General features: G+C 40.0%; 2 protein-coding genes across 3 annotated transcripts in view; both read left to right on the top strand.

The window, feature by feature from the left end:
- Nucleotides 1-308: 308 nt before the first annotated feature.
- LOC121401621 (hepatic lectin-like) lies at nt 309-5,332 on the top strand. The gene is made up of 3 exons (XM_041587172.1): nt 309-797; nt 1,435-1,541; nt 3,515-5,332. The coding sequence occupies exons 1-3, from the start codon at nt 600-602 to the stop codon at nt 3,654-3,656; spliced, it is 447 nt and encodes a 148-aa protein (XP_041443106.1). The 5' UTR covers nt 309-599; the 3' UTR covers nt 3,657-5,332.
- Nucleotides 5,333-12,666: 7,334 nt separating this feature from the next.
- LOC121401620 (CD209 antigen-like protein C) overlaps nt 12,667-24,042 on the top strand; it is a 34,746-nt gene continuing 23,370 nt past the window's right edge. The window contains exon 1 of one of the 2 annotated variants that reach the window (XM_041587171.1): nt 12,667-12,866. In XM_041587171.1, coding sequence (XP_041443105.1) covers nt 12,857-12,866 — 10 coding nt within the window. In that variant the 5' untranslated portion in view covers nt 12,667-12,856. The remainder of the gene's footprint in view (nt 12,867-24,042) is intronic. The other variant, XM_041587170.1, reaches the window with a different exon arrangement.

Here is a 24,042-nt window from a genome sequence, read left to right as displayed (position 1 = left end):
AACAAGTTCGCCGGCGAACAGTTCGCGACATCTCTACCAACCAGTTGCTCACGAGCAACATGTTGCTCAACAACCCCTTGAATGTTGCTCCCGGTGGCCTCAAATCAGGTGCTTATTTTTTAATTCCTGATTTAGAGGGAAGTATTAGTTGCATCAAAATCAGGTGTACTTCCAAACAGAGCCTCCTATAAACTGTTAGTCCACCTAGGGGCTACCAAATAGCCAATCACAGCCTTTTTGGCACTCCAGGAACATTTTTCATTCATGTGTTGCTCCCCAACTTTTTTTTCAATTGAATGTGGCTCACAGGTAAAAAAGGTTGGGGACCCCTGTTCTAAGGTGTTGGGGCGAGGACAGAGGGGGGTGAAGGGAATCAAGTTCTCTGCAAATCAATTCTTTATGGATCTTACTTTGGGCATGGGTTATTATTCTGCTTAAACAAAATAGTGCCTTCCCCAAACTTTTGCCACAAAATAAAAAAAAAACAAGATTATCGTTGTATAATGTAGTGGCACCAGAGGCTACAATGATGGGTGTGATTTAAATATCCCATTCCTATAATAATATGGGGTAGTGTCCACATACACTATGTGGCCAAAATGATTATAGAAAATTCAATGTTATGTACCCAAACTCTGTCTTTCTTTTCAGAGAGACAGCGGTGTGATTCTAACTGGAGAGCATTTGATGGAAGCTGTTATTATATTGTTACAACTAAGAAGAACTGGATGGAGACCCAGACCATTTGTAAAGCAATGAGCAATGATCTGGTTATTATCACCAGTGAGAAGGAACAGGTGAGGCATTTACTGTACATACAACACAGCTGACTGCATCCACAAAAGACATCTCATTACAATATAGTGGGGATGTCCAAGGGAAAGAACCACAGACACAAACACAATGCATTTTAACCTGCACAATAAAATGTATTTTGTCAAGGTTAAAGGAACAGTAATGTCAAAAAATAAAAGTGTTTTAAAGTAATGAAAATATAATGCAGTGTTGCCCTGCAATGGTAAAACTGCTGTGTTTGCTTCTACTATTACTTCTACTACTATTGTTTATATAAATAAGCTGCTGTATAGCAATGAGGACGGCCATTCAAAGGAGAAAAGGCTTAAAAGAGAACTAAAGCTTAAGTAAATAAGTAGCTAGAAATGTTGTACATTTGGGCTTCTGTAGCAGCCCAAGGCAACCACAGCCCTTAGAGATACATTGATTTATGTACCAGGAAGAAAAAGGTCCCTTTATTTTAAATATTTTTTAAACTCGAAACTAATTTGGACTATTCCCTAGTCGAATTACACTAAAATAAATTCAAATTAAAAAATCCAAATTATCAATTCAACCCCAAATTTGGGAAATATGTTAATATGTAGTACCTCTGTGTTACCTTGTTCTTAGAATGAGAGGTGTCTTCTGCTTCCCTAGAACTTCCTTGAAAGTATTACTGACGACTCATATTTCTGGATTGGTCTCAAAAGGGATGGAAATGGATGGAGATGGGTGGATGGAACACTCCATTATTTATCACGTGGGTAAGAATCTGTCCCTGGCTAAAAGCTCTTATTTCCCATATAGTTTCATCATAAATAATGAAAAATTGTGAATAGTTACATTATTATGTATAACATGCACCCTTGAATACACACAGGTACAGGCATGGTATCTGTTATCCAGAAACCCATTATCCTGGAAGCTCTGAATTATGGGAAAGCCATTTCCCATAGACTCCATTATAAAGTGAATAAAGTACCTCCTCTTGTAAAATATAAGGATATTATAAGTTACCAAGGAGTTCCACGACTATATAAAAGCACAAAGCTGGCGGTCAGGGGGTACTTTACTCACTTTATGATGGAGTATAGTGAATAAACCAGCATATTGGCTTTATTTAATGTGTACATGATTCACTAGTACCCTTAAGGTATAAAGGTGACACTGACGAATAAAGTACATGTATGCTATCTTTTACTAAAATAAATGAATACTACTATACGAATAATATATACAAAAAATTATCCGCAATCATCATATATATTCCAAGATCACATGCTTTGTGAGTTCCTAATTTTATAGTACAGGTATTAGAGTCGTTATCTGGAAACCCGTTATCCAGAAAGCTCCAAATTACAGAAAGGCCGTCTCCCATAGACTCAATTTTTTACAAATAATCCAAAATTTTTAATAATGATTTCCTTTTTCTGTGTATTAATAAAACAGTACCTTGTACTTGATCCCAACTAAGATATAATTAATCCTTATTGGAAGCAAAACCAGCCTATTGGGTTTATTTAATGTTTTTAAGCCTCAATGAAAGATTTATGAAACATTTGCAATTCTTGCTGGTGTGCATTTTTTATCCTGCAAAAAACATGCACATGACTACTCTCTTGTGTTTTTTTTATTTGAGAAAAAAGTTGTTTTTTTTTTGCTACAATTTTTTTCATAAACCTCAAAAATTATTCCTCTATGGCCTCTATGTGTATTTTTTCCCTTTCTCCCTGTCTCTTCTGTCAACTCTTATTATATACATATTTCGATATATACACAGTATATACTTCGGGGCATATTTATCAAGGGTCGAAGTTTGAATTGAAAAAACGTCGAAATTCGAATTCAAAAAGACCAACCAAAAGTTTTTTTGGTCGAATAGGTCTGTATTCGCCCGTATTCGAACTGTACAAATAATTTTACGAATCAAAGTAATAGCGCATTTGATCGAATTTGATTCAAAATTTTTCCCCAAAAAAACATCCACCAATTGACTTCAAATAGGTTCTAGCAGGTCCCCCATAGTCTAAAACAGCGACTCGGCAGGTTTTAGATGGTGAATGGTCGAATTTTTAAAGAGACAGTACATGATAAATTTTGATATTCATCAGCACTCATCATACCACACATACAGGGTCGGACTGGGGGAACCCGTGGCCCACCGGGACTAAAGTCCAGGGCCCCCTCGACCCCCCTGCCTCCCTACTGTGACGCACTGAACACGCTTGCGCGAAGGCGCTGCTCGGCGCGCCTGCGTGTAGGCGCCGCTTCTCACTGAAAGGTGCCGCGCGCATGCGCAAGTGGCGCTGCGCGGCACATAGAAAAACATTTTTTTCTTTAAAGTATGATCGGGACGGGGGACTGGCCCGGCAGGGGCCCATTAGGGGTCGGGGCCCACTGGTTTTTTCCCGGTATCCCGCCGGGCCAGTCCGACACTGCACACATCACTGGCCTGGTGCTCACCATTCTTAATATAGTTCCATCAAAGAAAGCCCACACGGCACATCAGCAGATTCAAGTAATCTACAGTAGTAGAAAAACTTTATTCATTCCATAGTTACATCAATGTAGCTGTAACTATGGAGAAATAAAATTTTCCTACTATATTGCTTGAATCTGCTGATGTGCCGTGTGGGCTTTCTTTGATGGAACTACTGTATATATATTTTTTATTTTATTTTTTTCTTTGTGCAGCACCCAAACATGCAGTTTAACTCAGTTTGCAATTCTTCTGCAGATTCTGGTACAAGAACGAGCCAAACAATGAAGCTGGAATAGAAAACTGCGTTCACATGTGGAAAGAGAAAAAGTGGAATGATAATGTCTGCAATGTTCAGTATAAAGCAATCTGCGAGAAAAAAATGGCACATCATGTATAGCTATATTAATTCGAAACAAGGCAATTACATACAATGGAATGATATCTGTTTAAAAATTCTCTTTGCATACCACTCACGCCCATACAATCTTATACCACTATCAGGGTCGGACTGGGCCAACGGGACACCGGGAGAAACCCAGGTGGGCCCGGCCCTCATGGTCCCCCGCTGCCCTAGACCCGCTCCCTGATAGGGGGGAACTTAAAGAAAACTATCTAAGGTGCACTGTTCACATGATCTCACACATATGTGCAGCATGCCGGATTTCGCGCATGTGTGTGAGGGCCCCCCTGAGGTTTGGAACACGCTAGGCTCCAGATGCATCAGTCCAACCCTGACCTCTACAGCGGTGCTACAATAATCTCACCCACTATCTTCTAAACTAGTGTAGCACACCCTTGATTGCACTTTAGTTGTGTGTTTTGTAGTGTGTGGACAGGGCTTCTGCTGCTTGCATTGTGCCACTGACCCACATGTACCTGAGCAACTCCCTGCAACTCCTGGTACATTGGATGCTCCTCTTGGCAAAATGGAATCCAATCACAAGGATTTCTTTGCAGCGATAATTTGTTTATTACCAGAATAACAGTCCAATATATGAAGTGAGCTGTCCCTCTTTCAAGGCAAAATGTACAAAATTGACAAATCTCTCCCAGAGATGATATAAGCAATATGTATTAATTACCACTCTCTCAAGGTAATTCCTCCCTGTGGGCAGAACACTTTGCATAGTAATCCTCAGCCTGGGGACTTGTATCTTGGCACCCTACCTGGTCCTCAGCTCACCCACTGATGTCCCTGCTCTAGTGGTCCACACAGGGGTCCTAACCCCATTATTTCTCCTCATTGAAGTGGAAGCTGCTCACTATCTTCCCTGAGCATCACTCTTGCTCCTAGAACACGCACTAGCACTAACTTTTACCAAAACTGTAACCCTAGGTCTGTAACACCTGCCAGAGAGGTGAGATCCCAGGAAAGATCTTGAGCACATGGGGCTATACCCCTTTATACTTTTACATGGTGCAACCTAGTGGGCAAACCTTGAATTAATATTGACCCAGGAAAAGGGACATAGCTACCAGGGTTCATTGAAGAACCAACAGTAGGTGGCCAAATACAAGGGAGTATATACCCAAATCTTAGGGTTCCTACACTAGAAAAACCCCATCCTGCTATGATAGAACTCCATTCCTTCTACCTCTCCTTCTACAATTGCATATGATTAAAAGTGATATGTACAGATGACATTTTTATGTGTATTATATATTTTTTATTTATAATTCATGTAACCCTATTCTGCTACAGCATAAAATCTAGCACTGATTTTCTTCTTCTTGGCAGTACAGGAGTCCTGTGTCTCCACTACACAGGAGAGCAGGTGCACTATTGGGGTTATTTATAAAACTCAAATCAATCAAACTTTTTTTTTTTATTAAAACAAAGTTGAACAAACTCCCATCCACGAATTTATCAATAAATATTCTTGAAAAAGTCAGAGCAAAAAAATCTCACAACAAGTATGTGCGTCAATTCGAATTGTAAGATTGACACTCCGAAAACTCTACTTTATCGAATTTTCGCAGTGGAAACTTAACTTTGGATTATCGGCGCCGAGCACAATGTCAAAAAACAACTTCAGGAACATCTGCTATTGACTTATACATGATTTACATGGGTTAGAGATGGAGTATTTTCAGATTAACATTTTTAGCAGCTTTGGGGTATAATAAATCACTAGTTTTCTCTAAACATTTGAGTTTTTACCTTTAAAAACCCGATCAGAAAAATTTGAGGTTTAATAAATGTGCCCCTGTGATTTGGCATGCCTCCAGGGTCAGGACAGACTGGGCTGTAATACCCCTCCCTGGCAATTTCCCTGATCCGTAATCACACACACATACAGGAAAGGATGATAGGTTTATTTGCACTGTACCTTTAAATAACTGTGATACATACAGCCTGCCAGCCAGGTGCAAAACAAAATCAGATGGTGTTATATCTGTGCCGCTGGGGGGATTCCCACTTATGTGGAAGTCTTGAGAAGGACTCCCTTTGGCTTTCCGTGCCCTTAAAAGAGCATGAAAAATCAGATGGCACACACCCCAGCAATCAGCTAAATCATTCTTGTGGTTTATTTGAGATCTCCACACAATGTTTCGGAGGTACAACCTACTTTCTCAAGTGCTCTCACATGTGTAACTCAGCTCACAGGTATATTAAGATAAAGGGATGGATAACTCCTCCCCTCCAATTAAGTGACATCACAACATGCATATATACATATATTCAAGGCAATATTAAACAATATTACATCAATACCCGTGTCCTTTTGTGATTCAAATATTAAGATAAAAACAGTCTGTGGACTTCCATAAGACAACAAGGCTTTTCTTGTGACTGTGAAATGAAAATAAAATAACATGAATTAAGTATATCCCCCACAAAGCGGTTAATAAAAAGTCACTATCCATCCTACATTAGAAAAAGGCATTAGAAATTCAGAAGACACAGGAATAACTAAGAAGTTCATTCAGTCCCATAGGAGCCATGGTATTCAGTTTGTCAAGTCACATAATTCCTTTCTGGAGTAACATTCGATTGTAGTCACCCCCTCTAGGGGTCACACACACACTATTTATAGGAGCAAACATCTCAATTTATTACTATTATGGCCCTGTCCTCGAAAATGCCTACTTACTGGAGTTACATACTTTTGTTTTTCCAGATCTCAATTATTAATTGTCTTTTTATGTTCTCCAATCCTTACTCTAATTTCACGCTTAGTTTTACCTACATATGCTTTTCCACAAGGGCACTTTAACTCCTGTAGTGGTACAAGTGGCAAACTTGATGACACATCCCTTAGAGGGGTGAATAAAACTTTCACCCTTAATAATACCATTACAACACCCACAGGACACGCAAGGGAATGTTCCCACTCTTGTATTACCAAAAAGCGTTGGTTGCCTGGTTCTGGGTTGTAACCCAAATTGCGAGATCTCTTGTATGAGAAAATGGTATGTCTTTAGATAACCTGCCTCATCCTTTTGTAAAATTTCCCAATGGTTATACACAATGGATTTAATACGATTTGAGTTGGTGTTATAAGTAGTAACAAAAGGGACCCTGCTTTCATTTATGTTTAGTGTTTTGTTTAGTGTTTATATTTAGGCAAGACAAGTTTGGGAGGAGAAGGGCAGCAGAAGATATAATATGAGTGCAGAGGTAAATGCAAAACTAAAAACCAATGTGTGGGACTGTGTTGAAAAGGTTACATTAATACAATTAAAAAAAATGGCAGGCACATGATAAAAAGGAAATAAGGTAGATGGGGTAGAAAAGGAGACACAAAGTGAAAGGCTTAATTGTCTTAATCGGAAAAATATTGGTCACAAGTAAGTGATTTGGAAATTTGAGTGTGTGATGATATGGCAAAAACATCCTACTATGAGTTCTGGGGTGTTTATACATGAAATAATCCCTGTGCCATCCTGCTATGAATTCTGGGGGTATTTATAAATAAAATAATCTCTGTGCCATCCTGCTATGAATTCTGGGGGTATTTATAAATAAAATAATCTCTGTGCCATCTTGCTATGAGTTCTGGGGGTATTTATAAATAAAATAATCTCTGTGCCATCTTGCTATGAGTTCTGGGGGTATTTATAAATAAAATAATCTCTGTGCCATCCTGCTATGAATTCTGGGGGTATTTATAAACAAAATAATCTCTGTGCCATCTTGCTATAAATTCTGGGGGTATTTATACATAGAATTGCTCACGTGCCATCTTGAAATTAATTCTGGGAGTATTTTACATGAAATTGCCACTGCATTCGTTCTGCTAAGTGTTTTATCAGCATTATACATGAAATTGCATCAGTGGCTTTTTTTCAGAACAATAAGATTTATAGGAAGATGTTTAGAGGAAGAGCTAAAATAGATACCTTGCTATCTATATATTCATAGTGGGAATGGTCTAACTTCTGCATTAACAGCCCCTAAATTTGCTCATAGCCTTTATAGAGAGATATGTGAAATTGACACTTTACCATCCTTCTATCGTTCTGGGGTATGTATATGTGAAATTGACACTTTACCATCCTTCTATAGTTCTAGGGTATTTATATGTGAAATTGACACTTTACCATCCTTCTATCGTTCTGGGGTATTTATATTTGAAATTGACACTTTACCATCCTTCTATAGTTCTGGGGTATTTATATGTGAAATTGTGACTGTGCCATCCTTCTATAGTTCTGGGGTATTTATATGTGAAATTGTGACTGTGCCATCCTTCTATAGTTCTGGAGTATTTATATGTGAAATTGTGACTGTGCCATCCTTCCATGACTTCTGGGGATATTATACATGAAATTCTCCCGCTATTTTGTACAGAGGGGGCCCTGAAATATTGTTTGCAGGGGGGCCCTGGAATCTGAAGTTACGCCACTGAATACAATCCTTTCCACTCTCAGTAGCTGACTATAGGGTAAACCTTTTTTAGTATTAACTGGGTAAAAACTACTATATAACAATAGATTGTTTTTATCAGTCAATTTTGTATAATTCAGATTTTATGGTACCCCCGGTTAAATAACCGTTACATCCAGTGTTGGACTGGCCCAACTGGATACCAGGAAAACTCCAGGTGGGCCCAGGTGTCAGTGGTCCTCTTGCTTCTAACCAATTCACCTATTTCATGGTCATTCTCCTCTTGTTTTTTTAAGAGGTTTAATAATGAAACAACAGAGTATGGTATGTAGAGAAAAAAGACTAGAAGAATAAAGAGGTTGAGTGAGGAGAGGAGATATAATAATTGGAAAGTGGGCCCTCAGCCTAAAGTTTTCTGGTGGGCCCCTGGCATCCCAATCTGACACTGGTTACAATATAAGGCTGATTAGTAATTAATACAGATAATTACTACATGGCAGCACAGAAACCAGTGCAATTAGCATCAGAATTTAACAATCAGCCCTGTAGCATCATCTTATATTACAGACCAATCTCATTTTCTGATGGATAATTAGTGACAGCAGCAAAGTAGCAGCAATGATCCAGGACTTCAAACTTGTCACAGGGGGTCACCATCTTGGAAAGTGTCTGTGACACTCACATGCTCAGTGGGCTCTGAGCAGCTGTTGAGAAGCTAAGCTAAGGGAATACCTCCCAACATTTTGGAAATAAAAAGAGAGACAAAAAAGTTGGCACGTGTAGCCACACCCCCTAATTACCATGTTCATTTCACAAAATGTGTTAGGTTATGAAATGTTGAACATATTTCGGTGTTTTTTTCAGTTATTACAGTTTTGCTAATGAAGGTGAATAGGCCTTTAATCTGTGTCTAACTTCTCCCAAGGGACCTGTTATCTTATATTGTTATAATTACTTATTTGCTTATCTAGAAATTGTTACAAAAGTATCTTATAAGCAGCTGTGGCTGTTCTGGGCTCTCTGCCAAAAGCCAATTAAGTTAGAAACATTGTTTCTTTTTCTGGCTGTTCAGTGCAGAGAAAACTGGACTTTCCAGTACAAATGAGGGTCTGCAGGTTGAGCTGTCAAAAAAAATGGGACAGTTGGGAGGTATGGCTTAGGGGTCATCGCAAATTATCAAGCAGAAAATGAGGTTGGTCTGTAATATAAGCTGATGCTACAGGGTTGATTATTATATTCTGATGCTAATTGCACTGGTTTCTGTGCTGCCATGTAGTAATTATCTGTATTAATTACTAATCAGCCTTATATTGTGACATTTCTATTCTATGTGTACTGTATATTGTGAGTGGGTCCCTAAGCTCAGTAAGTGACAGCAGCACAGAGCATGTGCAGTGAATCAGCAGAAAAGAAGATGGGGAGCTACTGGGGCATCTTTGGAGACACAGATCTTTACTGCTAAAGGGCTGTGGTTGCCTTGGGCTGGTACAGAAGCACAAAACACAATGTACAACATTTCTAGCTACTTCTTTAGTTAGGCTTTAGTTCTCCTTTAAAGGTATACTGCCAGTCCCAACCCCCTTAAGAATGATATTTTTGCTTCCCTGATCTTTTAGACCAGATGTACTATAAGTACCAAGGAAGCTGTGTACTGTCTCTGTACTGGAATGCAGCAACTACACACACTTCATTGTCATCTAAAGCGAGTCCATTGTGATCTCAGCCATTTGTTTCACCCAAACTTCTATGGGGTTTGAGAGATTCATTTTCAGGAAATCAGGTCCTGTGATGACATGGAGATAATTTTTTAAATTGGGGTGCATGTTAATTATTTATGCAATAATAAGAATTCCTGTTCCTGTGAAACTCTGGCACCCAACAATTGCTGACATATTTGAAAGCTGGAGAGCAATTACAAAACCAGCTAATGTGGTTTCAAAAAATGAATACCAGACAGAATGCAACAAAAACATTGCACTCAGCACGTCATTCAAGTTTCTGTATCTTAACTAGCAACTAGAATGAAAGGAAACTTCAATTTTACATCCCCTGATTCCATGTTTCCCTGAATTTTACACTGTTTTTTGTGGCCCCACTATTATATAATTGTAGAGACCCATGGGGTTATGCTCCCCTATGGGTTTAAATCCCTACACATCCTTATTTTTCTAGTTGCTGGGCAGAAGCCCAAGTATCTAGTTTGGGTAATTTGTATAATGCGTAACATGTCATCAGTGGCTCAGAGGCTGATGATCACTTCAGGGCAGATTAATTAAGTTGTGTGTTCCACAAGAAATTTGAGTTTTCGAGCTGATTTTTCAGGTACAAAAAGTATTATACCCGACCCAAGAAGTAGCTTGAATCCGAAAATACACCAACTAATACCTGTAGAGGGCATGTCGAAGTCAATGGCAGAGGTCCCTTGAACCATTTGAAGATGTTTGTAATCTTCATAATGTTTGAGTTTTATCGGTGGGTTTCGCTTGAAAACACGATCAATTAGAGTGGTTTTATTTTTTTTTTCTAGCTGAAAACTTGATTAATTTGTTATTGTTAACCACCAACTCGCTGATTCTTGTTTTTTCCATTCAAGTTTTTGCTTAAATAAGAAACCATTCCAGTTCATTCGAGGATTTAAAAAAGCTCACATAACCCTAAAATTCCACCTTTGATAAATAACCTCCTTCCTGTGTCACTCTTCAGTATAGGGAATGGAGGTGAGGGGATGTTGCTGGAAGCCTGGAACTTAGGCCCCAGTAAAGCAAAGGCCCCAAGGCTGGTGAGACCCTTGGTAAACTCAGTGACACAGGGATCCCATGAATAAAGTGTAGTCGGATAGGTTGGAACCTATGAGAGCACTTTCTAGGAAAGCCTGTGCTCCAACTTGGAGGAATAGCAATGGATTAGTTCTCCCCTCAGGCAAGTGGCCTGTCACTAAGGAATTTAGATTTAGTGTATTCCCTGATCCAACATGTGGGGATCCGGGTCACTGGAGATCCTGAGGGTGCATCTATGAATCCAGCACGCTATTTCCACAAGGATTTCACAAGGTGCTGGCTCTGAATTGCTGTGATGTTACCTGCCATGTGTGTGACTACCTTAAAAGAGTATGAAAACCCTGGCTGTGCATTAAGAAAATTTAGCCTGGTTTTATTTGTTTTGTTTAAGAACATCCAGGTTCTTGTATTTAGTTGCACAACACCATTCCACCCTTCTGAGTAGTGGAGACCCATCTTGTGGACAGAGGATCAAATGTTTCCTAGCCACACAAGGCTTAACCTGTCCTAGATGGGGTTACACAATGAATACTGCAATTGCCTGATTTGACATTTTTAATAATTTTACACCATTTTTTCTGGTCCCCTGAGAAATGTAAAATGGTAAGTCTATGGTATTATGAAAAAAATCATATTTTACATTGGATAAAGAAGACCACTGGTTTGAATGAGGCAAATTTAGAGGCTTCAAATGGGGTTAGGCAGGTTAACGTGGAGTTATAAGGTTGAACGTGATGAATGTGTGATTCATGTCAAGGTGGAGAAACCATCCCTTAATAGATGCAGGGGCCTTCGACACCACCTGTCTGCTACATACAATACCGTTCTAACATCTGTACCCTGGTGGTTTCAGATCACTTCACACATCCACTCATGTAACTCTCATATCTAACATCTATTTCTAGGAGTTGCATGATACCTTGGTAATCATATCACATAACCCCACAGTATCACACCTCTGTGAGTTTCAGATGTCCCCTCTCTGAAGCAGGGTCGGACTGGGGGGCCCGGGGCCCTCCGGGACTGCTGTCCAGGGGCCCCCCTCCGGCCCCCTGCACCCCTACTAAAATGCGTCGGCCCAGCAACACCGCCGCTTGGCGCGTATGCGCAAGAGCGCCGTTTGGCGCGCATGCGCAAGAGCGCCGTTCTGTGTGCATGCGCTGGCGGCGCTGCGCATCGCCGGAATTTTTTTTTTTTTTATCTAGAAATATCTAGAGAAGTGTTCTGGCCCGGCGGGCCAGTCCGACACTGCTCTGAAGAGTTATAATGTGCCATTGTGATTGGATTAGTGGAAGAGTTTATATGCCGAGGACTTCCACACCAGTCAGTTTGAACTGAATAAGCTGCTCGGATGAGTAGTGAAATGACTTCAATGATTATTCAGCAAGTTCACTTATTTTAGAATTATTTATACTAGATATATTTTAACAGTACTCTGGCAGAAGCCATCACTATGTGGACATTAGAAACCTGGCCATAGGAAGGGGTTTGTTACAGTGAGAGCTGTGAAGATGTGGAATTGTCTCCCTGAATCAATTGTACAGGCTGATACATTAGATAGATTTAAGAAGGGGTTGGATGGTGTTTAGCAAGTGAGGGAATACAGGGTTATGGAAGATAGCTCATAGTACAAGTTGATCCAGGGACTGGTCTAATTTCCATCTTGGAGTCAGGAAGGAATTTTTCCTCCTCTGAGGCAAATTTAGAGGCTTCAAATGGGGTTAGTCAGGTTAACGTGGAGTTAATAGGTTGAACTTGATGAATTTGTGTTTTTTCAACCTAACTTACTATGTTACTAATGAGAAATTTCATCTTTTCTGGTAAAGGATTTGTTATGCAATGTTTAGAGGGGAAAAAAAAGAAATGATGAACAAATAAAGCAGAAGTGGAGACCCAGGGAGCAGTTGTATGTGACACGGGGGAGGCAGAACAACACTGAGAAGGAACCAGTCAACTGGGCAGAAAGACATTCCAATCCATTGGCACAAGATGGACAGAGGTAAGGAATAGAACAAGGGACTGGGATGGGAGAAATATAAATATAATGGGAATATGTCTGTATCATTAGTATGGAGAGGAGCAGAGCAGGGAGAAGCCTATACACATGTGATGGTGACTTAGTAAGGTCTGCAGTGTCTGTAACAGGACACATAAATACACGAGATCATAAGGGATGGGCACATTTTTCACCTTATTTTGCTCATAGACTTGTATGGCGTTGTGCGTAAAAAAAAAAGACGCAAGGCAAATTTTTTTTAAAATGTCATTGCTACACAAATCAGCATCTATGTAAGGAATCCTTACCCTGGTGGTCGAGTGGTGGTGCGGCATCTGAAAAGTCCAGGTGGCATCTGAGTATGCTGAGGGCTCCTCCCGAAGCCAAAGGCGGTCACACTACTGGTGAAGCCGAGACCAGGGAGCTTGGCACTAGTTCTGGTTTAGGGTGCCTAACGTGACAATCTATTTGTACATTGCTATTCCCTACGCTGCTTGTCTGACTAAAGAATCAATGTAGCAGTAATCAGCTTTCCTCCAGACAGGACCCAAGTTCCCACAATGCCTTGACAACTCTTGCTTGCACTGTTGGCCGAATTTGTAGGAGGAAATAAACCATGTGCTGGAAATTTAGGAGGAAGGTACCAAACTACAAAATAGGAGAATCCAGTGGTTCATTTACAAAGGTGGTAGGTAGAGCACTAGAGAAGTCCCCGAAGAGGAAAGATGAGAAAAGGGAGGGTGTGAAGAGGGCCAGTCAGTCTAGGAGTGATGAGTAGAGGAGAAAGGTGGGAAACAATCTTCGATGAAAGGGGGGGGGGGAATCCCCCCCCCCCCAAAATGGTTGTAGCAACAGCCTACAGGTCTGTTCTAGCTTGAGAAAGGACCTGGATGGCCCGAAACGTTGCTGGAGTTGCCGTATGAAATAATAAAGGTGGTTTATCTTTACAAGATGGGAGAGCTGCTATTTTTTGTTCTAGCAGAAGGTAAGAACTATGGGAATCTAGCTGAGGAAGAGGAGGAGAGACAACAGAATACAGGAAAGATAGAGAGAGAGGAAAGTAAGGGCCTTTGAGCTTTGACAAAAAGAATGAAAAAAAAGAGGTTCATGTTTGACCTGGAAAGTGGGAGCGTATCTCCAAAATGTAAGGTGAAAAGAAGAGATGATAAAGATGGGGGCAGGCAGGAGCAAAACAGGATCAAATAGTGGGGCACAATTATCTGTGGCACATGCACTGCAAGTTACCCCTCGGCAAGAAGTAAGAGACAGTGGGGCAAGTCACGGGGCAATTGTAAGGGGACTATCTTTTATTAAATCCAGAGAGACTCAGCAGGGAATGTTGTGCATTTGTGATTCTTGTTTTAATTTCTATTAATGATTTTCATTGGTGATGAATTTCTGTTTCTGAAATGTTAATAATGTACATTGGTACACATAGGTACCAATGACAAAGTTAGAGGAGGTGGTGAAGTCCTCAAGAACGATTTTAAAAAACTAGGTGCAAAGCTGAGGGCGAGGACTTCCAAGGTAATTTTCTCAGACATATTACCTGAGCCACGAGCAACGCTAAGGAGACAGCGGGAGCGTAGAGAGATTAATGGGTGGCTGAGAGATTGGTGTAGGGAGGAGGGTTTTGGGTTTTTGGAGAACTGAGCTGATTTCTCAGTCGGCTACAGGCTCTTTGCTAGGGATGGGCTGCACCTCAATGATGATGGTGCAGCTGTTTTGGGAGAGAAGATGGCTAGATGGTTGGAGGAGATTTTAAACTAGATGTGGGGGGGGAGGGTTCAGTAACAGATTCAGTGGAAAACAGGTTAGATGAGATAGTGGGCAAAGAAAGGGAAAATGGGGGAGGAGATTTGGCTGGGGATACTGTTAAGGATAGGGAGGACCACATGTCATATGTTCAATATGGTGCCAGTATTAAATGTATGTTTACAAATGCAAGGAGTCTGACTGGTAAAATGGGAGAGCTGGAGCTGCTGGTGTTGGAGGGAAAATATAATGTGATTGGTGTGGCCGAAACATGGCTGAATGAGTCGCATGACTGGGCAGTAAATATCAGTGGCTATACTTTGTTTCGGAGCGACAGAGGCAATAGAAAAGGAGGAGGGGTATGTCTGTATGTTAGGCAGGATTTAAAAGCGCATATAAAGGAGGAGGTTATGTTAGAAAATGAGGGGGCAGAAGTCGTATGGGTGGAGTTCTTCACCAATTGTAAAGAGTCCAGCAAATTAATTGTACGCGTATGCTATAGACCCCCTAATGTAAGTGACGAGGAGGAGGCGAAGCTCCTAATGCAAATAGAAAAGGCTGCTAGTTTAGGTAAAGTAATGATAATGGGGGATTTTAACTACCCAGATATTGACTGGAGCAATAGTACTGCTAGATCAGTTAATGGGAACAAGTTTATAAACTTATTGCATGACAATTTTATGGCACAGGTTGTTGAGGAGCCAACCAGAAAAAAATGCTATTCTGGATTTAGTGATCTCAAATGACCCAGAACTTATAGCAAATGTGCAAGTCATTGAACCCCTGGGTAATAGTGACCATAATGTTATATCATTTAGGGGCCGATTCACAAAGGGTCGAATATCGAGGGTTAAATAACCCTCAATATTCGACTGGGAATTAAAGATTTTAGCGCAAATAGTGCGATCGAACGATCGAAGGATTATTCCTTCGATCGAATAATAAAATCCTTCGAATCGAACGATTCAAAGGATTTTAATCCAACGATCGAAGGAATATCCTTCGATCAAAAAAAGTTAGCGAAGCCTATGGGGACCTTCCCCATAGGCTAACATTGAGTTCAGTAGCTTTTAGATGGCGAACTAGGGGGTCGAAGTTTTTTCTTAAAGAGACAGTACTTCGACTATCGAATGGTCGAATGGTCGAACGATTTTTAGTTCGAATAGTTCGATTCAAAGTCGTAGTCGAAGGTCGTAGTAGCCCATTCGATGGTCGAAGTAGCCCAAAATACACTTCGAAATTCGAAGTTTTTTTACTTCGAATCCTTCACTCAAAGTTAGTGAATCGGCCCCTTAATGTCTGGTGCAAAAAACAAATATATACTGGGGCAACAAAAATCATGAATTTTGGAAAAGCTAATTTTAGTGCCTTGAGGGCTGCCCTACAGAGTATTGATTGGGGCATTACGTTTTCAGCTAAAAACACAGAACAGAAATGGTTGTCATTTAAAATGATATTAAATCATTACTGTTCTCAATTTATTCCCTTAAGGAGTAAATGTAGAAGCTCTAAGAATCACCCTATGTGGCTTAATACAGAAGTAAAGAAGTTAATAGGAAAGAAGAGAAACGCATTTAAAAACTACAAATCTGTAGGGACAGAAGCTGCATTTAATGAATATAAACACTGTAATAAATGTTGTAAATCAGCAATCCGGAAGGCAAAGAAATGAAATGGAGTTAATTGCGGTGGAGGTGAAAACTAACCCTAAAAAGTTTTTTAAATATATTAATAGTAAGAAGATGCAGGTTGAGAGTGTTGCTCCATTAAATAATGGTACCAGTATGGTTGTAACAGATACAGAAAAGGCAAATATGCTAAATAAGTTCTTTTCTTCAGTGAATGATTCAGTTAATGACTATAAGAATGGCTTGGATGATTTTTTGGACAGACATAATATCAAAGGCTATTGTGATACTAAGCTCTATAGTTAGTATAGGTATGGGTATATAGAATTTAATTAAAAGTAGGGAGGGGTGTATGTATGGATGCTGCGTTTTCATTTGGAGGGGTTGAAATTGATGGACTTTGTCTTTTTTCAACCCAATTTAACTATGTAACTATGTAACTATGCAATTATCTAACTATGTAACTATGTATACAATAGAGGAGTCTGTGTTCACAGGCTCACTTTATAGCTGCACTAATGGCTCAGCTCAATCTAGGCAGTGACTGATTTAGGATATGATTCTTAAAGCTTTAATCAAAATTAATGTAAACAAGGCTCCAGGGCCTGATGTCATATACCCCCAGGTTCTAAGAGAGCTTAGTGTAGTTTTAGACCAGCCCCTATTTCTTATTTTCTCAGACTGGCTTTCATCTGGTATGGTGCCTATGGATTGGAGAAAAGCTGATGTTATTCCAATATTTAAAAAGGGATCACGATCTCAACCTGGCAATTATAGGCCAGTAAGTTTGACATCTGTGGTGGGCAAATTATTTGAAGGCTTGTTAAGGGATCACATTCAAAATTTTGTCCTAGTGAATGGCATTATGAGCAGCAATCAGCATGGATTTATGAAGGATAGGTCATGTCAGACAAATTTGACTGCATTTTATGATGAGGTAAGTAAGATTCTGGACAGTGGGGGGGGGGGCAGTAGATGTGATCTATTTGGATTTTGCCAAAGCATTTGATACTGTGCCCCACATACGACTGCTTTCTAAACTAAGGTCTGTTGGGCTTAATGAAGTCGTTTGCACGTGGATAGGAAACTGGCTATAGGGTCGGGTACAGAGGGTGGTTGTTAATGGGACATTCTCTACTTGAAGTAAGGTTCTTAGTGGGGTCCCTCAGGGCTCAGTATTGGGTCCACTTTTATTTAACTTGTTCATTAATGACTTAGGGGAGGGTGTTGTAAGTAATGTATCAGTGTTTGCAGATGACACAAAACTATCAGACCAATTAATTCCATCCAGGATGTGGCACTTGCAACAGGATCTTGACAAACTGGCAATCTGGGCAGCTAAGTGGCAAATGAGATTCAATGTTGATAAATGTAAAGTCATGCACCTGGGATGTAAAAATATCCAAGCCACTTATACCCTTAATGGGACTGCACTAGGCAAATCCATTATGGAAAAGGACCTTGGAGTCCTTGTAGATAATAAATTTGGCTGTAGCAAGCAATGCCAGTCAGCAGCATCAAGGGCAAATAAGGTCTTGAGCTGTATTAAAAGGGGCATAGAGTCAAGGGAGGAGGGGGTCATTCTTCCACTGTATAAAGCACTTGTAAGGCCCCATCTAGAATATGCCGTACAGTTTTGGTCTCCATCACTCAAACAGGACATTATTGTATTAGAGAGGGTACAGAGAAGGGCAACTCAGCTGGTAAAAGGTATGGAAAATCTTAGCTATGAGGAAAGACTGGCCAAATAGGGGATGTTCACGCTGGAGAAGAGGCGCTTAAGGAGAGATATGATAATGATGTATAAATATATTAGGGGATCATATAATAATCTCTCTAATGCTTTATTTACCAGTAGGTCTTTCCAGCTGACACAAGGTCACCCATTCCGATTAGAAGAAAAGAGGTTCCGCCTAAATATTTGGAAGGTATTTGTTACAGTGAGAGCTGTGAAAATGTGGAATTCTCTCCCTGAATCAGTGGTACAGGCTGATACATTAGATGGCTTTAAGAAGGGGTTGGGTTGCTTTTTGGCAAAGTGAGGGAATACAGGGTTATGGGAGATAGCTCAAAGTACCAGGGACTAGTCCAATTGCCATTTGGAGTCAGGAAGGAATTTTCCCCCTCTGAGGCAAATTGGAGAGGCTTTTTTTTGCCTTCCTCTGGATCAACTGGCAGTTAGGCAGATAAGACAAAAAAAACTAAAAGGTTGAACTTGATGGACGTGTGTGTCTTTTTTTCAGCCTTACTTACTATGTACTATCACCTGTAACATTTTTACTTTCAAGAACATTTCCACAATGACTTGCTCCCCTTCCCACAATGCCGTGCCCGTGTTTGTGATTCTAATTAATCATAACACTCTTAGTCACCCAACATGCGTGGCTCTGTGCTTATCTGTTAATGGGATATATTTGTCACGTGACTGCAAAGGGGTAATTTATCAAAACCCAAATTTATCTGATTTTTTAAAATAAAAAAGTCCGGCGAAACTAGAATCCACGATTTGAACTTATTTATTATTAAAAAAGCACGATTTAATCGGATCGGAGGGAAATCGCTAAAATCGAGCTAAAACATGAATCCCATGTTTTTTCAGATTTTTTTTATCCCAAATTGATGATTTTTTACGGGATTTTTCCAAAAAGTCGGAATTTTTCAGGTTTTTGCCTGAAAAGCCAGAAATAATTGGATTTTTGGGCTAATTCCAGCGCAGACCACAGAAACATCTAAATATAATAGGGACCTTTTTGCAGGCTCGTGGTATAAAATATCTTGAAATGTTTTTTTTCTCTAGTAAAAAAAACTCATATTTTTCAAGTTTTAAGCATTCGGACTGTAATAAATAATCCCCTAAATATTTATTATAATACAGTTTAATTTTGTTGCTTGGTTTAATAGCGTTGAATTCACCAAGGCTGCACCAAATCCACTATTTTGGATTCAGCGAACCCCCAAATTCTTCGTAAAAGATTCGGCAGAATACCGAACCAAAATATGCAAATTAGGGGTGCGAAGGGGAAAACATTTTCTACTTCTTTGTTTTGTAACAAAAAGTCACACAATTTCCCTCCCCGCCCTTAATTTGCATATGCTGATCCTGCTGAAAAAGGCAGAATCCTGGCCGAATCTCAAACCGAATCTCAAACTGAATCCCAAACCGAATCCTGGATTCGGTGCATCCCTAGTTAAATTATTCTCTGCCACATTAATAATTTACATTTCAGATATAGGAGACATTTTTTTTCACGCAACAGTACAGAAAATGTTACTGAGCCTATCAGACAGAGAATAATGACACTGCCTGGTCTTGTGATACTCATTCTAATGTATATCTACATTCCATCATTTTTGGGCAACCGTTCATTAGGTAATCTAGCTTTTCATGGTAAACATTGGTCGAAGCCACCAATTAAGCCCAGCAGGAGACAAAGGCGCTTTATAAATAATCATATAAGCTGAGGTGATAATTGCAAGTGCAACTGTGTGATCTGGGGCATTTTGACATCTTTAAAGGAGAACTAAACCCTAAAAATTAATATTGCTAAATATGCCATATGTTATATACTGAGCTTGCTGCACCATCCTAAAGTTTCAGCTTGTCAATAGCAGCAATGATCCAGGACTTCAAACTTGTCACAGGGGATCACCATCTTGGAAAGTGTCTGTGACACTCACATCATCATCATCATTTATTTATATAGCGCTGTCAAGATGCGCAGTGCTTTACTGCAGTTATAGCAAACAGGGAATAAATGGTGGATAACAGACAAGGATTACAGAGTACAATAGGGTTTACAAACTAAAAGGTTAGGGTACAATTGAGACATTAGGTTTGTGGCAGAGAGTTCCAGAGAAAAGCAGAAGCCCGAGAGAAGTCTTGTAGGTGAGAATGGGCAGAAGTAACCAGAGGAGAAGTGAGGCGAAGATCAGAAGCAGAGCGTAGGTTTCGTGAAGGAGAGTATTTGGAGATTAGAGATGAAATATAGGGAGGGGTTTCATTATTAAGGGCCTTGAATGTGAGTGTAAGTAATTTGAATTTGATTCTAGAAGAGATTGGGAGCCAGTGAAGGGACATGCTCAGTGGGCTCTGAGCAGCTGTTGAGAAGCTAAGCTTAGGGGTCGTCACTAATTATCCAGCAGAAAATGAGGTTCTCCTGTAATATAAGCTGATGCTACAGGGCTGATTATTAAATTCTGATGCTAATTGCACTGGTTTCTGTGCTGCCATGTAGTAATTATTTGTATTAATTACTAATCAGCCTTATATTGACATTTCTATTTTATGTATACTGTATATTGTGAGTGGGTCCCTAAGCTCAGTAAGTGACAGCAGCACAGAGCATGTGCAGTGAATCAGCAGAAAAGAAGATGGGGAGCTACTGGGGCATCTTTGGAGACACCGATCTTTACTGCTAAAGGGCTGTGGTTGCCTTGGGCTGGTATAGAAACCCAAAACATAATATACAACATTTCTAGCCTACTTCTTTAGTTAGGTTTTAGTTCTCCTTTAAGGAATTGTTCAGTATAAAAATAAAAACTGGGTAAATAGATAGGCTGTGCAAAATAAAAAATGTTTCTAATATACTTAATTATCCAAAAATGTATAAAGGCTGGAGTGACTGGATGTCAAACATAACAGAACAGACAGTGGCGTAACTTCGGATGCCAGGGCCCCCCTGCAAAAAAAATTTCAGGGCCCCCTCTGCACAAAATAGTGGGATAATTTCATGTATAATATCCCCAGAGGTCATAGAAGACAGGTACAGTGTCAATTTCATATATAAATACCCCAGAACTACAGAAGGATGGTAAAGTGTCAATTTCACATATCTCTCTGTAAAGGCTATGAGCAAACTTAAGGGCTGTTACTGCAGAAGTAAGATCGCACTTTGAAATATATATATATATATATATATTATTTTAGCTCTTCCTATTAAACCTCTTCCTATAAATCTTATTGTTCTGAAAAAAAAGCCACTGATGCAATTTCATTTATAATGCCCATAAAACACTTAGTAGAATGAATGCAGTGGCCATTTCATATAAAATACCCCCAGAATTCATATAAAGATGTCACGGTAGCAATTCTATGTATAAATACCCCCAGAACTCATAGCAGGATGACCTAGGGATTATTTCATGTATAAATACCCCCAGAACTCATAGCAATATGGTACAGAGATTATTTAATTTATAAATACCCCCAGAATTCATAGCAGGATGGCACAGGGATTATTTAATGTATCAATACCCCCAGAATATAAGCAGGATAACACAAAGGCTATTTCATGTATAAATACCCCAGAACTCATGTTTTTGCCATATCATCACACACCCACTTTTCCAAATCACTGACTTGTGACCTCAATATTTTTCTGATTAAAATAATCAAGCCTTTCATTTTGTGTCTCCTTTTCTACCCCATCTATATTATTTCCTTTTTATCATGTGCCTGCTGTTTTTTACTTGCATTAATGTAACCTTCTCAACACAGTCCCACACATTATATTATTATATATATATTATTTTTTTTTATAGTTTTATAATTATTTGCCTTTTTCTTCTGACTCTTTCCAGCTTTCAAATGGGTGTCACTGACCCCATCTAAAAAGCAAATGCTCTGTAAGGCTACACATTTATTGTTATTGCCAAATTTTAGTTTTTTAGCTTTCTAGTAAGGTACTCTCCTATTCATATTCCAGTCTCTTATTTAAATCAGTGCATGGTAGCTAGGGGAATTTGGATCCTAGCAATCAGATTGCTGAAATTGCAAACTGGAGAGCTGCTGAATAAAAAGCTAAATAACTCAAAAATCTTAAATAACAAAAAATGAAAACCAATTGCAAATTGTCTCAGAATATCTCTCTCTACCTCATATTAACAGTTAACTCAAAGGTGAACAACCCGTTTAACTTTTTATGGAGATGGTTTTTATTTTTCTCACCTACTATGTAGGTGAGAAACAAAAGTTAGTTTGATGGTTTGTGCATGCTGATATAGATATAAAAATATTTAATCAGGGATTATTTAATCAGGAATGTGTGGGATTAATGGGCACTTCTGGTCTATCCTGATGTAGTGGAAAGCTTGTGATGTTTCTAATTGTGATCAGTATGGAACATAGATCAAAAACATGTGGCAGATTTTAAGTTAATATGGGCTGAGAAAAACCAAAGCACTTGCTGAACTAGAACTCGCCAACCCCCCCCCCCCCAACAGTCCAGATTGTGGCTGGTACCTGGGCAGCAATAAAAAGTGTCAGCGACCCCTCTCTCCAGCTCCCTTCCCCTGTCTACAGCCTTAACCTCCCACCCCCTATTTGCCTACTGAGCAGAACTTCTCAGGACCTCACATGCTGACCTGATATATTATGGTGCAGAGCTGCAGGCGGTTATCTCTCGCTCCCTGAGACGAGTCACGTGGCTGTGAAAACTCCAACAACTTTATTCACTGCACAGTCCAGCCAAGCTGCGGGGGAGGGGGCGTGCAGTCACTGCCGTGAAGCAGCAAGACTCAGCAGCAGATTCTCTACGAAGAGAAAGCTGCCTAATACATAATTTACTCTCCGGGCGCCTTGTGGGTAATCCGGCACGGCGGCACTACTGAGGAAGCAGGCCCCGCCGGGCCCCCTGTACCCCCGGCCCCCCCCGCGACTGCGGGGTCTGCTTCCTCGGTAGTTACGCCACTGAGAACAGAACACTACTTCCTGCTTTTCAGCTCTCTAACTCTGAGTTAGTCAGCGACTATAAGGGAGGCCAGATGGGACACAACTGTTCAGTGAGTTTGCAAATGATCCTCAGCATTCAGCTCAGATCCAAAAGCAACAGATATGACCCATGTGCCCCCCTCAAGTCACTGATTGGTTACTGCCTGGTAACCAATCAGTAGAAACCAATAGGGCTGAAAAGCAGGAAGTAGTGTTCTGGCTATTATGTTACACATCCAGTCACTCCAGCTTTTATGCATTACATTCTTGGCTAACTAACTATAGTGAACACATTTTTTATATTGCACAGCCTATCTATTTACCCAGTTTTTATTTTTATACTGAACAATTCCTTTAGAGAGAAGGAAAGGCAACAATCACTGGGGAATGCCAAAAGTTAGGCACCTATAGTAATTGTATTCACTTATCTGATGCCCCAATGAGCACCAGGGAGTGATTCTCTTCCTGCTTCTTCTTTTTTTGGGTGAAGAAGATTGTTCCATGGTGCACCCTGAGCACCCTTTCGGGATATTGCTCCTGTTAGCAACTTATAGTGTAAGTTTTTCTTCTTCATTTGAAAATCAAGCGCAAAATCAAAAATAGCAAGGCCACAGTGGAATGCATGGCCATCTTTGATCTATAATGGGAGCTTCAGCTAAGGAAAGGGAGGCAAGATACTGTGGATAAGCAGCATGAAGGGGAGTAGCATGAGAACAAGTTAGTGGCATTCTCTTCTGCAAGTGTAGGCGGGGGTAATGCTTTCATTCTCTCCATTTCTGCAGTGATCTTAATGGTGTGTCTGGGGTTAATGGAGTGCTTATTAGCCATTGCTTCAAAGATCTTACTGGCTTATTTGGGTTTTTTTTTATCTTGGTCAAAAACGTGCCACAGCATATAATGCGGCACTTTCTGCTTTTCAGATATTGGCTGGTATGGTTAATGGGTTCAGCTGTAACAGCATAATGAGTGCCAGTAGGGTTTACAGAAGAATAATAACCATTTCCTGGTGAAATGAAACTATTTTACACTCATGTCACATATTTGTTTCAGGCAAATGGAACCTCATTTCTCATGATGACAGTGTCCC

Source organism: Xenopus laevis, chromosome 3L, assembly GCF_017654675.1.
Source record: "Xenopus laevis strain J_2021 chromosome 3L, Xenopus_laevis_v10.1, whole genome shotgun sequence".
In the NCBI taxonomy this organism is placed as follows: domain Eukaryota; kingdom Metazoa; phylum Chordata; class Amphibia; order Anura; family Pipidae; genus Xenopus; species Xenopus laevis.
This window is presented reverse-complemented; position numbering and strand designations above follow the sequence as displayed.

Bases quoted from the DNA above. Each gene is read 5' to 3' on its own strand.
- LOC121401621 (XM_041587172.1), top strand. From the start codon at position 600: ATGATTATAGAAAATTCAATGTTATGTACCCAAACTCTGTCTTTCTTT. The intron at 798-1,434 runs GTGAGGCATTTA...CTGCTTCCCTAG, and splicing joins TCACCAGTGAGAAGGAACAG to AACTTCCTTGAAAGTATTAC. The intron at 1,542-3,514 runs GTAAGAATCTGT...ATTCTTCTGCAG, and splicing joins CTCCATTATTTATCACGTGG to ATTCTGGTACAAGAACGAGC.